The sequence below is a fragment of the Malaclemys terrapin genome, chromosome 18 (assembly GCF_027887155.1).
Source record: "Malaclemys terrapin pileata isolate rMalTer1 chromosome 18, rMalTer1.hap1, whole genome shotgun sequence".
Lineage (NCBI taxonomy): Eukaryota > Metazoa > Chordata > Testudines > Emydidae > Malaclemys > Malaclemys terrapin.
Window position 1 is genome coordinate 22,408,908 of NC_071522.1, and position 15,687 is coordinate 22,424,594.

At 49.3% G+C, this 15,687-nt stretch overlaps 1 protein-coding gene across 1 annotated transcript; it reads left to right on the forward strand.

Annotated features, from left to right (window-relative positions):
• The first annotated feature begins 1,130 nt into the window (after nt 1–1,130).
• LOC128825875 (uncharacterized protein C2orf72 homolog) lies at nt 1,131–14,213 on the forward strand. The gene is made up of 3 exons (XM_054008720.1): nt 1,131–2,021; nt 12,286–12,427; nt 13,823–14,213. The coding sequence occupies exons 1-2, from the start codon at nt 1,427–1,429 to the stop codon at nt 12,390–12,392; spliced, it is 702 nt and encodes a 233-aa protein (XP_053864695.1). The 5' UTR covers nt 1,131–1,426; the 3' UTR covers nt 12,393–12,427; nt 13,823–14,213.
• Nucleotides 14,214–15,687: the final 1,474 nt, after the last annotated feature.

A 15,687-nucleotide genomic window follows, 5' to 3' on the forward strand; every position in this document is an offset into this window, starting at 1 on the left:
AGTTATTCAGACTTCAGCTTCAACCTTGGGTGGTAGAGCTCAGGGCCATGGGCTGCAGTCCTGTGCAGTGGGGCTTCGGCTTTCTGCCCTGGACCCTAGCAAATCTAATGCCAGCCATGCTTGGTGGACCCCCTGAAACCTGCCCACGTCCCCCCGACCTCTGGTTGAGAACCACTGAGCTAAATCATCCTGTGAAAGGATTGGGTGAAGCCTCTCGGCCAGGTGAAGATTATGTGTTCCCCACTGCTATGGCAATCTGCATATCCAGGAGTAGGGGGGCCTTAGTCTAGCAAGACCCCAAGGTTTTGCACCACCTTTACCATCTGTGGTCTGATGCCCTCAGTCATTGCCAATTTCCTCAAAATGTTTCCCCTTTTCTATCAGCACCACTGCTGCCTTTCCCAGATGGAGCTGGCCACTGTGTTTTATCCATCAGCTGCTTTCTTCCCTGCACTGGGATAGCGTGCATTGGTGGAGACTGTATCAGTAGAGAAGAGGTGCCACAATCTGTCATTCACATACCTGTCACAATCTCTCCAGTCTCTTCTGTGGATCTTAGCTAGGATGGAGAGAGCACGGAGTCACGTGGTAGGGAGTGTGGCCCCCTCAGTATCAATGCCTGCAGTGGAGTCTAGCAGAATAGGCTGAGAGGTAGGTTTGCTGTCGGTAGCCAGAATAAGGTTGTCCATCAGCGAGGCCAGTTGTGTGTTGTGTCCTGGCCGGAGGCCTGGTGATGAGTCTAGAATGTTGGCAGAGGACACCATGGAGAAAGCCAGGTTTAGACCTGGAGCAGCAAGAAAGATCTTTGAGGTGTGTAGGCTTCTAGGACCGCACTCTTGGTGTCTGGTAACTCCTTTGATGGACATGGATCTCAATTATGAAGAGGACCAGCCAAGTGTCCTTTGCCGGACTTCGCCAGACATTCCTTCTTCAGAGTCTCCACAGCCTCTGAACGGGTAACTGGCCAAACGCCACCAGAAAAGTCTTGTGCATCTTACATCCAAGGGGGCTGCTGCTCTACAATTCAACACACAGAGGTGCGTGTGTCTGCAATTATCTAGAGACCATGACACACACATTCATCAACCAGGAGACACAAACTTAGCTTCATCTATCCCTACACACTCACCTTCATGTCCCCACCTCCGAATGGGCATCCGCCCGTTCTCGGGCGCCCCCAGTCCACCTGCGGTGCAGACTCTACCCTGGGCACGGGGGGGAACAACCCTTCCGGCAGGAGGCAGAGCGGCTCGGGGGCTGCCGCCGGCAGGAGGCACCAATCACCCCTGCAGCTGAGTGTTGGGAGCCGACCCCGCACCGCAGGAGCCGGCTGCCCGGGGCTCGCCCGCCGGAGGGACGGCAGGAGGCAGCGCGCCCGGAGCCAGCCTGCAGGCGGGGGGCGCGCCCCTCCGGGTGGGATTGTGACATGGGCGGGGGCGCAGGTCGTGGCCCCGCGGGCCCAGCTCAGCGGCGGGCGGCCATGGAGCCGCAGGAGCAGTCGGGGCGGGCGGACGCCGCCGAGCCCGGGGCGAGCCCGGACGGGGCGTTCCAGGCCGTGGTGCAGCGGACGCAGGTGCTGCTGCTGGCCGGGGAGACGTGGGAGCCGGACCGCGCCCAGGCCGCGCTCAGCTCCTTCGCCCACGAGGTGCTGCCCGTGGCCCGCCGGCCGCCCAGCCCCGCGCCGCCCAGCGCGCCCCCGGCCGGGCAGCTCATCTTCTTCCTGTGCCGCGCCCCGTCGCTGCGGGGCCGGGCCGAGCGGCTGCGGGAGGTGCTGCGGGGCGTGCGGGAGCAGAGCCGCGGCGCGCCCGCCGCCCTGGTGGGGGTGATCGTGCAGCCCCGGCCCGAGGAGGAGGCGGAGGCCCGCCGCCGCCTGGAGGAGCTGCTCCTCGAGGTCTTCCAGCCGCCGGGGCCGGGCGCCGCGCCGCGGGTCGAGGTGCACACGGCCGTGTTCCGCCCCGGCCGGCCCGAGGGGGCCCTGGAGGTGAAGAAAGCCGCTTGCGAGGCCGTGCGGGAAGAGCCAGGTGCGGCGGGAGCTGGCGGGGCTGTGGCTCCGGGGCGCTGGGGGCTGCCTGGGGCGCAGAGGTGGGCCCGGGGCTGGGGGGTTCCCTGGTAATGCCCCGAGCCCGGATCTCAGGCCCCGTTGGGACGCGCTCTCGGGCCGCTCTGCACATAGAGACTAGACCAGCAGAGCCGGGCGCTGCTCAGGGCTGCGAAAAGTGAGAGGCCCTGAGCCGTGCTCAGGTCAGCCCAAGCCCCAGTGTAGCCAGGGCTAGGTGGAGGGAAGAGTTCTCCCATGGGCCTACCCACAGCCTAGAGAGATGGATTATCTACATCCCTGGGACAATCCTTAGGGGACGTAGGAAGCATCTACACTAGGGTGCCGCGGTGGCCCAGCTGCAGGGCGGTAGCTGTGTCCCTGGAGCCGCTGAAGTGTAGAGAGGCCCTTAGATGGAAGGTGCTGGGAAGGGCAGAGTATTATCACTGCAGCCAATTTCATCTTCAAAAAAAGCACTGATTCCCCCAAGACCTCTCTTCCTTAGCGCATAGAGTGAGTGTGATCCCGGGCGGAGGGACGTGCTCGAGGCTTGTGCCAGTGGAACCTGGACACGGAACTGAAAATCCCACTGGACTTTCTGCCCCAGCACTACTCTCTGCAGCACCCTGTCGTCTCTCAGCAGGGCTGCCTGGCAGGATCTGCTGTTCGGTTCTTTCCCCGGCGTGTAGCAGCCAAGAGCTCGGCCAGGCTGGATCTCTGGGATGCTGCGATTCCTGGAACAAGGGCCGGTTTTCATTGGGAAATCGAATCGGATTTCAGCTTGAGTCTGACGCGCCGAGTTAGCTGAGGTGATGCTGTGATCAGCGGGACTAGAATCAGTGTCCTGTCATCGTGCCGTGGCTGCACTCCACTAAGAGCTCGGTTAACGCCCCCCCAACTGACAAGCCACTGAACACAACGTGGCCTTGTCTGTGCTGCCCACTGCCACGCTCAGCATTTTACCTAGTTCAATTGCTACCTATAGTGTGTGAACCGAGTGAGGCGTCCTAGCGATGACAAACCCTGAGGGAGTGTGATGGGAAGAGGAGAAGGATATGGCCAGTGGGTCCCTGGCCTGCATGTATCTATTGGCCCATGAGGGGAAACAGGTCCTTGGCCTCTACTCCTGCCCCATACCCTGATGTAGTGACTACTCAGAGGATGAATAAGGATTCTGTTCCTCAGACCCGAAGAAGGGCTCAGTATAAGTTTCAAAGCTTCTCTCGCTCCCTAGCGGAAGTTGGTCAATTAAAAGCTATTTCCTTACCCTCCATTGCCTCTCGCAGTCCCATGAGAATATGGCTGAGCAATATTTTACTCAGGCTGTGTCCTTTGTGTAGGAATATTACCATTGTGTGGTCCCAGCTTCACCAGCTCCCTGTTTAATGTGCTCTGCATGTTTAATTAATGGAGCGTTTACCCCTTTACCTAGGTCATTAATGAAGATGTGAAATAAATAGGGCAAAACACCTACACCTCCTCCACTGCCATAAACAACAACTCCTAACTGAATACTGTCCCTTTTATCGTCACGCTTTGTCCACGATCCTTCAGGAAGTGTTTGGTTTGATTGCCAGACAGTGATGAGATTGTGGTGTTAGAGGTTACTCAGCCAGTCATTGTAAAATTGGAGGAAGGTCACTGGATTATTCCCACAAACTTCATTTCAAGATTCAAGCCAAATTCTGATTTTCCAGACTCCAAATATGTGACTTATTCAAGTTTGTATGTAGCTCTGTGCTTGAAATTTATGATGAAATTGCAATTCCTTTTTACAATTCTGTGATTTTATTGATTTTTTTTTTTTTTTTTTTACCCCAGTTATCCCACAAGACGTTTCTATTATTGGGATTTACCAATATTGTGACCAACTCTCATCCTTAGAGAGTAGGACTACGACTGGCATAAATCAGACAATCCTCTTAATTGTGCACATTAATGTGCAAAGGCTGTCTGCATCTTCCACTCACCCTGGAGTTCCCCTTCTGGAAAAACTGGCCCATATGAGCCAGTCATCCAGATAGGAAATACCATAAAAGCCTTACATTTGCAGGGAAACAGCCATCTTCTGAAAGGCTGGAGTGCCATGACCAGAGCGGGTGGAAAAGAGCTGAGATGTAGGGTGACTCATAGGATATGCGAATAGGACTTCTTTAAATGTGTCCAGACAGAACGGTCACCCAGACTGCACGCTGTTGGACATGATACCAAATTCTGAGCTCTGCATCAGCACATTTTTGAATTAGCTAAAGAATTTGGCATTTTAGGTCTAGGTCTGATTGCATCTACTTGGCCCCCGAGAATCCTCTTGAAGGTACTCCCACCTACAGCTGCTTTCCCGGTACATGGCCTATGACTCGTATTGCTGCAGAGAAATTGGCGCCTCTACGCTGGGAGAAAGGATTATTTTGGAGAAGGAGGAGGGGAGAGAGAGACGGTGCAGGATCCTGCTCACAGCTGAATAACCCATTTGCCCTGTGTTGCGGCTACCCGTTTTGGCTGAGAAAGGGAACGTGTCATTCTCCTAGTGCCGTGCTCAGAAAGGGGAGAGACTGGGTCAGAACTGAAAACCGTGGGAGGCGGGGGCATGTCTGTTGGACTGAAGGACCCGAGGAAGGAAACACCTTGAATACTGTGTCCAGTTCTGTTCGCCCCATCTCCAAATGGATGTAGTGGAACTGGAAGCAGTTCAGAGAAGATGGTCAAGGGTATGGAATGGCTTCCATATGAGGAGAGAGTACAAAAAATTAGGGCTGTTCAGCTTAGAAAAGAGACACTTACGTGGGGATATGATAGAGCAGGGGCGGGCAAACTACAGCCCAGGGGCCACATCTGGCCCTTGAGGCATTTTAATTCGGCCCTCGAGCTCCCGCCGGGGAGCAGGGTCCAGGGCTTGCCCCGCTCTGGTGCTCCAGCAAGGGAGCAGGGTCGGGGGCTTGCCATTAGCTCCGTAGGGTTCCTGGAAGCAGCGGCATGTCCCCACTGCAGCTCCTACGCATAGAGGCAGCCAGGGGGCTCTGCTTCACACACTGCTCCTGCCCCAAGTGCCACCCCCACAGCTCCCATTGGCTGGGAACTGCAGCCAATGGGAGCTTCAGGGGTGGCACTTGCGGATGGGGCAGCACACAGAGTCGCCTGGTCACGCCTCCGCATAGGAGCTGGAGGGGGGACATGCCACTGCTTCTGGGAGCTGCTTGAAGTAAGAGCTGCCTGGAGCCTGCACTCCTGACCCCCTCCTGCGCCCCAACCCCCCTGCCTCAGCCCTGATCCCCCTCCTGCCCTCCGAACCCCTTGGTCCCAGCCCAGAGCACCCTCCTGCAACCCAAACTCCTCATCCCCAGCCCCACCCCGGAGGCCTCACCCTTCCCTGCACCCCAACCCCCAATTTTTTGAGCATTCATGGCCCACCATACAATTTCCATACTCAGATGTGGCCCTTGGGCCAAAAAGTTTGCCCACCCCTCCTGTGATAGAGGCTCTATAAAATAAGGACATAAGAATGGCAGAACCGGGTCAGACCAATGGTCCATCTAGCCCAGTATACTGTCTGCTGACAGTGACCAGTGCCAGATGCTTCAGAAGGAATGAACAGATCAGAGCAACTGTTCAGTGATCCCATCCCCTGTTGTGTAGTCCCAGGTTCTGGCATTTGGAGGTTTAGGGACATCTGGAGCATAGGGTTGTATCCGCGACCATCTTTGCTAAAAGCATTGATGGACCTATCCTCTATCTAATTCTTTTTTGAACGCAGTTATAGTTTTGGCCTTCACAATATCCCCTGGCAATGAGTTCCACAGATTGACCATGCGTTGTGTGAAGTACTTCCTTATGTTCATTTTAAACCTGTTGCCTATTAACTGCATTGGGTGAGCCCCAGTTCTTGTGCTATGTGAAGGGGTAACTAATACTTCCTGACTGACTTTCCCCACACCATTCATGATTTTATAAACCTCTATCATATCCCCCCTTAGTCATCTCTTTTCCAAGGTGAACAGTCCCAGTCTTTTAATTTCTTCTCATACGGAAGTTGTTCCATACCCCTAATGATTTTTGTTGCCCATCTGTGCCTTTTCCAATTCTGAGATATTTTGAGATGGGGTGACCAGAGCTGCACACAGTATTCAAGGAGTGGGCTTATCCTGGATTTCCATAGTGACATTATGATATTTTCTGTCTTTTTCTCTATCCCTTTCCTTATGGCTCCCAACATTCTTTTATTCTTTTATTTTTTTTTGACTGTTGCTGCACGTTGAGCAAATGTTGTCAGAGAATTATCCATGACCACCACAAGATCTCTTTCTCGAATGGTAACACCTAATTTAGATCCCCATCATTTTGTATGTATAGTTGGGATTATTTTTTCCAATGTGCATTACTTTGCACTTATCAACATTGAATTTCATCTGCCATTTTGTTGCCCAGTCACCCAGTTTTGTGAGATCTCTTTGTAACTCTTCACAGTCTGCTTTGGACTTAACTATCTTGAGTAGTTTGGTATCATCTGCAAACTTTGCCACCTCACCGTTTACTCCTTTTCCAGATAATTTATGAACATGTTGAACAGCACAGGTCCTAGTACAGATTCTTGTGGGACCCTGCTATTTACCTCTTTCCATTGTGAAAATGGGCCATTCATTCCTACCTTTGCTTCCTGTTTTTTAACCAGTTACTGATCCGTGAGAGGACCTTCCCTCTTATGCCATGGCAGACTATTTTGTTTAAGAGCCTTTAATGTGGGACCTTGTCAAAGGCTTTCTGAAAGTCCGAGTACATTATGTCCACTGGATCCCACCTTTGTCACATACTTGTTTATACCTTCAAAGAATTCTAATAGATTGGTGAGGTATTATTGCCCTTTACAAAAGTTCATTTAGTTCTGTTCTTCAATCAGTTTGCCTGGTACTGAAGTTAGTCTTACCAACCTGTAATCACCAGGATCTCCTCTGGAGCCGTTTTTAAAAAATCAGTGTTACCTTAGCTATCCTCCAGTCATCTCATACAGAAGCTGATAGAATCGAGAGGTTACATACTACAGTTAATAATTCTGCAATTATGTACACCTCTACCTCGATATAACGCTGTCCTTGGGAGCCAAAAAATCGGACCGCGTTATAGGTGAAACTGCGTTATATCGAACTTGCTTTGATCCGCTGGAGCATGCAGCCTCCCCCCCCCCCCCGAGCGCTGCTTTACCACGTTATATCCGAATTCGTGTTATATCGGGTCGCATTCTATCGGGGTAGAGGTGTATTTGAGTTCCTTCAGAACTATTGGGTGAATACCGTCTGGTTCCAGTGACTTATTACTGTTTATCAATTTGTCCTAAAACATCCTCTATTGACTCTACAATCTAGGACAATTCTTCAGATTTGTCACCTAAAAAGAATGACTCAGGTGTGGAACTGCCTTGTCTTTCCTGAGTGAGTGCTCCGTTAGCACCTTGATCGTCCAGTGGCCCAAATGATTATTTGCAGGCCTCTGGCTGCTGATGTATTTCAACATATTTTGGCTGTTAGTTTTTGTGCCTTTTGCTAGTTGCTCTTCATATGTTTTTTTGGGCCGCCTAATTATACTTTTGCACTTGCCTGGCCAGAATTAATGCACCTTTCTATTTTCCTCACTATGATTTGACTCCCAATTTTGAAAGGATGACTTTTTGAGTCTACCTGCCTATTTTGATCTGCTGTTTAGCCATGGTGGCATTTTTTTGGTCCTCTTACTGTTTGGGGGTGGGGGGGGGGGAAGGGAAGGGGCAAATACATTTAGTTTGAGCTTCTATTATGGTGTATTAAATTATTGCCATGCAGCTTGCAGGCATTTCACTCTTAGTACTATTCCTTTTAATTTACATTTAACGAGCTTCCTCATTTTTGTATCGTTCCCCCTTTTGAAGGTAAATGCTACTGTGGTGGATTTATTTGTTTCCTCCCTACAAGAATGTTAAATTTGATTACGTTATGGTTGCTATTACCAAGCAGTTCAGCTACACTTACCTCTTGGTGAGTGTATCTGAATTTAGGCCTAAATCAAGAATTGCCTCTCCTCTTGTGGATTCCAGGACTAGCTGCTCCAAGAAGCAGTCATTAATGGAGTGTAGATATTTTATGCCTGCATCCCATTGTGAGATGGCATATACCCAGTTAATATGGGGTAGTGGAAGTCCTCCATTATTACTGGGTTTTCCTCTCTAATCTCCCTGAGCATTTCACAATCACCGTCATCAGCCGGGTTAAGTGGTCGGTAACATATTCCTACTGTTCTTACTATTCAAGCATGGAATTTCTATCCACAGAGATTCTATGGTACAGTTTGATTCATTGAAGATTTTTACTATATTTGACTCTGGTTTCTTTCACATATAGCATCACCCCTCACCAGAACAGTCTATATATTCCTGTATATTATGTATCCTGGTATTACTGTGTCCCATTGATCATCATTTTCCCATCAAGTTTATGTAATACCTGTTATATCAATATCCTTATTTAATACTAGGCACTCAAGTTCACCCCTGTTCATATTTAGACTTCTACTGTTTGTATACAAGCACTTATAAAATTTGTCAATATTTAGTTGTCTGCTTTCATGTGAGATAATTGAATGGGACTCTTTTTCATTGGACTGTTTCTCTTCAGTTCCTGCCTGTATTTTATCAACTTCTATCCTCTCTTTACTATGATATAGGATATAAATGCTCCCCACGGAATGTCTCTCTCTGAACCGTGGGCTCCTTCACACCTGTCGGCTTCCCCCAGCCCTTAGTTTAAAACTCCTCTATGACATTTTTAATTTTACATGCCAGCAATCTGCTTCCATTTTGGGTTAGGTCAAGTCCATCCTTCCTATATAGGCTCCTTCTTTCCTAAAGGTTTCCCAGTTCCAAATAAACCTAAATCCCTCCTCCCAACACCATCCTCTCATCCACCATTGAGACCTGCAGTTCTGCCTGTCTAACTAGCCCTGAACACAGAACTGGAAGCAATTCAGAGAATGCTCCCGTGTAGGTCCTGAACTTTAATCTCTTACCTAGAAGCCTAAATTTGGCCTCCAGCACCTCTCGTCCACCTTTCCCTATGTCATTGGTACCTACATGTACCATGGCCACTGGTTCCTTCCCGGCATGAATGGGCTGGAAAAAGTGTAATTTACCCATTCCCACAATACAAAAACCAGGCGTCACCCAATGAAATTAATAGGCAGCAGGTTTAATACAGATAAGAGTCAATACTTTTTCACACAATGAACAATTGACTTGTGGAACTCATGGCCAGAAGTATAACTGGGTTCCAAAAAGAACTCGATAAGTTCTTGGAGGACAGGCCCCTCAGTGGCTATCTGCCAAGATGGTCAGGGATGCAACCCCACGCTTGGGCAACCCTAAACCTCTGACTGTGAGGAGCAGGGAGGGGAAGACAGGTGTGAGTCTTTCCAGTATTTCCCTGTTCTGTACATTGTCCCTGAGCTCAGGTACTGGCAACGGTCAGAGACAGGCTATTAGGCTAGATGGACCATTGGTCTGACCCAATATGGCCGTTCTTATGTTCTTAGAATCTGTTTCTGAATTGCTTGTGCTTTCAGGGAGATTGGCAGATGGAGGAGGAAGGTCAAGGGCTAGACCTGAAAAGTTTTTGAGGAAAAACATGATTCTTGATCTGGGATAACATTTTCAAAAGCGTCGAAGTCCCATTTTCAACAGTGACTTAGGCACTTTGAAGCCTAATGCTCATTGATAGTCAATAGGACTTAGACTCCTAAGTGACTTCTGAAAATGTGACTTACATTCCTAAGTTACTCAGGTGTTGCTGAAAATGTTACCTCTGATCTTGTTCTGCCAGCTTGTGTCAGGACATGGCTGAGGGGTCTTAAAGGGCTGTGACTGCCCCCCCAAATCACCACGAGGCCCGAAAGGGGCAGATGCCACTGCACTGGGGATGCAGGATAGTGATCTAGTACCCGCAACAGAGGCTTTTGTGGGTCCACAAGCAGTGCGCCCATGGTCCAGACTGTTGGCCATCGCCCTCGATCCTAGTGTGTATTCGTAGGTATGAAAGTGCTGCACAAACCAATCACAAGGAAAGGACCTGAGAATAGGGTTGCCACGTGTCCAGTTTTCAACTGGAACACCTGATCAAAAAGGGACCCTGGTGGCTCTGGTCAGCACTGCTGACTAGGCCGTTAAATGTCCGGTTGGCAGTACAGGAGGGCTGGCAGGCTCCCTGCCCAGCTCCCTGAGGCTCCCAGAAGCGGCCAGCATGTCCAGCTCCTTGGTGGAGAGGGAACCATGGGGGCTTTGCACGCTGCCCCTGCCCCGAGCATTGGCTGGGAACCGCGAGTGATGGAGGGAGGGGGGATGGAGTCAGCGGGGTGGAGCCTTGGAGAAGGGGAGTGGGGCAGGGGGCAGGGCTAGGGTGTTTGGTTTTCTGCAATTAGAAAGTTGGCAACCCTACCTGTGAATAGGAGAGCGTTCGGTGCAGTACAGACAGCCACCTCCTGCTGCAGAGGCAGGCAGGGCGGAGCTGATAGTACCAATGAAGGCTGCTCTCTTCATAACCTGCCTGACTGCAGCAAGGAGGAGGAGCTGCCCCACGAGCCCTGAGCCACGGAAACGTTGCTGGCTTTAACGTTTTGTGGCTGACTGACACGAGCGAACTGCCTGGCGTTCTACGGTGTCATCTTTGCGTTCACATGGGTTTATAAAGGGTTCACTCCTTGGGGCAGGCCTGTCGTTCTGTTCTGGGTCTGGGACCTGGGTCTTTAATTCTAGCCCCTAGGTGTTATCGCAGTACAAATAACTAACAATGCCAAGCCTCGTAGAGTGGGAAGCATTTCTGCTGTCTTGTGTTTGACTCCGTAAGTGTTCATAGCAAGATGCGCTGCCCAGTTGATAAATTGGATGTAACTTCGAATCCCAGTGGAGCGGAAGAACAAAAGGCCCAGTGTGTGCAGGAGGTTGGGGTTTGGGATGAGGGCTAGTCACTTATCACAGTAGTATCTGAGCACCTTCCCGTTGCACATTAAACCACATGACATGCATCTATCACATGCCCCTTCTCTCATCCCCTGAGAGGGAGAAGGGTGTGCGGTAGTGGGCTTTAGTTTGGAGTTTTTGTCTCACTAAATATATACCGGTGTGGCTAGACGTTGACATTAGAGAAGGCAAAGCCAAAACCATTCTCCTTGTACTGTGAGCGGAAGGTGGGGAGGGCTGGGACAGTCCTTAGTTCCTGGAGAAGTTAATTCCACCGCCTCAGACCAGCCCCTGAGAAAGCTCCGTCTCCCGCTCAGGCGAGCTTTACCCGTATTGTAGAGAGCTCCATTGGGCCAGAGGAGTACTGTGGTCCCCTGAAGCTCTGTTGAAGGGTTGGGGAAGCAATCGGAGGAAGTGGAGGGGCTTATGTCAGCCCTGCTGATTGGGGCAGTGTGTCTGTCATTTGTGAAGTGGGGTCATAACTTAGAGGCCGTGTTAGAGCTTTGGCTGCTAATGGATTCCCGGGGAGTAGCTGTGCTAAGAGTGTTTCTTCCAGCTACGCCTGGCAAGATGAGGTGACCATTTCTTTTGGATGAAGAGACCGCTGCCATTGTCTGTACCTTTTGAGCTCTACATTAGGCTGCTGTAACAGGCTCTTTGTGGAGCTGCCTCCTAAGGAAATGTGGAAACTGAAACTGGTGCTTAACATTGCTGCAGATGGTTTGGAGTGGAGCTTCGTACAAGGGGATAGAACACGAAGCTCTCGGGTCTCAACAGGCCGCTCGATGCTTTACACCTGCAGATTGAGGAGCGGGTTTTCGACTCTAAAGCTCGGAGTGGTTTTGGACTCAGTTACCTGAGACTTTCCTCATGTGATCACGGTGGCATTGCAATTGACAGCCAAGCTGCAGCAGGAGTTCCCTGGCTTTCGATGCGGGGAGGTGGCTGGCAGGGCATGCTCAGCGAGGGCCCCTTGACTCTGGGGCTTGCTTCTCCTTTGCTGCACCAAATCCCGGCTTTGTTAACCTTCCCCACAGGTTGCCAAGCCCGTCTCTTTCCCCAGGCCACGAGGAGAAGGGGGAGCTGAGAGCTCCTGGGACTGTGACTTTGGGCAGGCTATTAGTTGAGGGGCAGTCTGTGTGGTTCTGTTGGTTGATGATATTTGAGAATGGGAATTGACTGTAAAGGTACAGTGGACTTGAACGGGGGCCTGTTCTTCTACACTGAAAAATATAGGTATAGAATCTTTTTTTACAATTTTTCATAACATTTTCTTTGCCAGAAGATGCTGTTTGGGTTTCACGAGCCACCCTCTTCAAAGTCCTGGGGGCGCTCTGCGTGGCGTGCGCTGGTATTATCGGAAGCCAGTACATGAACATTCACACCTGAGACTGGTTCCCATCGGGCCTGCTCCCTGCCTACAGGTGGGTGTCCTTTGACTCTACTCTGCCAAGTTACATTTAGCCATCAGCAAACGAATCTGTCCACACCAGTATCCCATTTGCAAAGCCATTTGTCTAACATAGTCTGTGTGCCAGACGGAAGCTGGTTAAGTGACTCACGCTGTATTCTAAGTAAAATGTGCTTAGCAGTTCATTAGACTTTGGCATCCATAACTAATTACATTTGTAGCATCACTTGTAAGGCCGTGACTCTTACACGGCAATATGCTAGCGTCACAGGGACACTGTCCCAGTGCAGGTGCTGTTCATGGTCTCTGGCCAGTGCCTTTTATCTGTGGATCTCCAAGCCCTTCACAACATCTCTGTGGGGCAATCGCAGTAAAACTTTGTTCCCATCAGATAGAGGATGTCTCTCTTCCTGTTCTAAGTACCTTGGGCCTGATTTTTCTGCCCTGGTTCAAGCCCCTTTGCACCACCCAGGTGGCACAAAGGAGCTGAATCTGGCCCTGAGGATTCCCTCGGCATAGCATAGCCAACCCAGACACCAAATACCCCCCACCCTGCCCTGCATAGGGGTGGTGCCCAGGGTGGAGCATGCCCATGCAATACCCAGCTGGTGAAATGTCCTATGTACCATTTATATTGCTCTAAGGGCTAGAGTCCAGTTGGGTCGGGGCCCCATTGTGCTCTTCACTGAACAAACATACAGTACGTGACAGTCCCTGCCCCAAAGACCTTACAAATCACACCTGACCGGTGGGTCCAAGCTAGAGCAGCCCATGTGAATCATGAGATTCATGGAGGTGCAGTTTGCGCCCTTTAGCAGTGCCAAGTGTCTCTTGCTACAAGAGAAAATTTGTCACTGGATTTCGAGGGTGGGAAGGTCTTAAATCCACATAGTCATTGCCTGACACGCGAGTCCTCACAACTGTGGCTTGTAGAAGCAGCCTTGTTTTGGGTTCACTCTGCTGCCTCTCCAACGGGTGCCCCGACCGCTATTGCTGGAGCTGGGCTGACGTTCTCCAGCCTCTGTCCAAAGTTTGGGACGGGGGGATTGTTTGCGCTGGATGGAAACGCTCACCCCTGCTCACCAAAGCCAAGAGAGAAACGACTCTGGTGCTCAAGCTACGGCGAGGGTTTTCCATGGAGTGGAAAGTAAATCAGTTATAACCAAAATCAAACACGTACTGAAGTGCTTTTTCCCTTCAAGCAAAACATAAGTATTAACATTAGTGACTAGGCAGCTGGCTCCCCTGTAAACATGTGATGTGTTTTTCTTTAATGGTGTGGTCTGAATCGCTGTCCTGTAGGGAGTGTATAACCATATGATTTCTAATATATTCATGTTACCTACAGCTCACTGCTGCTGTCTCCTAACTTGATGTTTGTGTCCCACCCCCCTTCTTTTTTCTTCAGGCCGCTGTCCATCTGGATCTTAACTACCATCCAAAATAAAAAACATCATCATGTAATATTTGTGTCCGTACCTTTACATTTAAAATTAAAATATTTATCACAGGGAAAATACATCTCCCTAAGCCATATCTAAGCTAAGCATCTAATATTGCAGAAATAGTAAGTAATAGCAAAGAAATGTGTTAGGTTATCTTTTGTTTTAGCTTGTGAATTTTCCCTGTGCTAAGAGGGAGGTTTATCCCTGTTTTTGTAACTTTAAAGTTTTGCCTAGAGGGGAAATCCTCTGTGTTTTTGAATCTTTTGTTATTCTGTAAAGTACTTACCATCCTGATTTTACAGAGGTGATTCTTTTACCTTTTCTTTAATTAAAATTCTTCTTTTAAGAACCTGATTGATTTTTTTCATTATTCTTAAGAGCCGAGGGTTTGGGTCTGTGTTCACCTGTACCAAGTGGTGAGGATATTATTCTCAAGCCTTCCCCAGGGAAGGGGGTGCAGGGCTTGAGGGAATAGGACTCCAAGTGGTCCTTTCCCTGATTCTTTGTCTAAATCACAAGGCTGTCAAGCTTTGGAATTGGTGCATATGCAACCATGTGTTCTGTCAATGGGGACACCCCTCCGGAAGACTCCTTTGCCACAGAGTTAAACAAGAAATGTACCCACTTCTGCTTGAGGGACAGACTGACTCTCCAGGCCCTGTGGGATACTTTTCACATTCAGTGGTCATCAACTCTCCTGTGCGCATATTTATCACACTTTAAAACGTGAATATGCAGCAGTCACATTTTAGGTCTTACTCCTCGGAACGAATGTCTTTGCTCTAGGAAAAATGGGAACATGTTTGAGATTCTTCTGATATTTCCACTATTTTTCACTTTTTAAATGTCAATTTTCAGTCCCCTGGTTTTCTCCGATCACACTAGCCAATCTTGATAAATGCCGTTACTGACTTCAACATAAAACAGAGCAGATCAACTAGACTGGTTCACTAAGTGATCATCGTATTGTCACTGTGGCTCAGGATTGGGGTTAGTGTGAATGCGTCACTGACGGAAGGACAGCTTTCTCCTGTGAAGAGTAGTTAGTGCAAAAATGAAGTGTGATTTCTGCTCATGTTTAAAGGTCCAGTTGAATTGTACAGGTAAATAACACAAGTCTTAACATTTATTAACATCAGTCCATCACTTCTGAGATCATATTATTTTATCTAGTTGACCTTTCTACCTCTGTTCAGACTCCTCCATCTGTTACTTCTTCATCAGCCATCTCAACATGAGACAACAGTGCAGTGCTGGTAGCAAAAAAAGCAAATGCAATCTTGGGTTGTATTAACAGGAGGATAGCATGCAACATAGACACTGACTTCTGTTTTTGCCTGTGGGTACTTTTGAAGAGGTGTGTGTGTCTGGGGGGGGAGGGGAGGGAGCGCTCTGCCAGGTTTGGGTAGTTTTCAGCAGATTTATACACTTCTTTCATATTCTAGTTATTGAATGTGTCTGTCATTGGGACCTTTACTATTTTAATAATGATTCAATTGTTATGAACGTCATAATTACATTATGAACAGGGCTTTGGAGCGGAGCCCAGAGCTGGAGTGCGGACCAGTAGGTTTTTGTCCGGAGCTGGAGCGGAGCAATTCAAAAATTTGAATTTCAGTATATTAAAATAATTGCAATCGTCTACAAGCTATCTTCACTAACTTCCCAGTTTAAAAACATTATGTCTCTGTCATAAACAGACAGCTAAGGGTAGCATAAAATCTCTCTTTACCCTGTAAAGGGTTCATTTCTCTTTTACCTGTAAAGGGTTAAGAAGCTCAGATAACCTGGGTGACACCTGACCAAAAGGACCAATAAGGGGAGAAGA

Bases quoted from the DNA above. Each gene is read 5' to 3' on its own strand.
- LOC128825875 (XM_054008720.1), top strand. From the start codon at position 1,427: ATGGGCGGGGGCGCAGGTCGTGGCCCCGCGGGCCCAGCTCAGCGGCGG. The intron at 2,022-12,285 runs GTGCGGCGGGAG...TTTCTTTGCCAG, and splicing joins GGCCGTGCGGGAAGAGCCAG to AAGATGCTGTTTGGGTTTCA.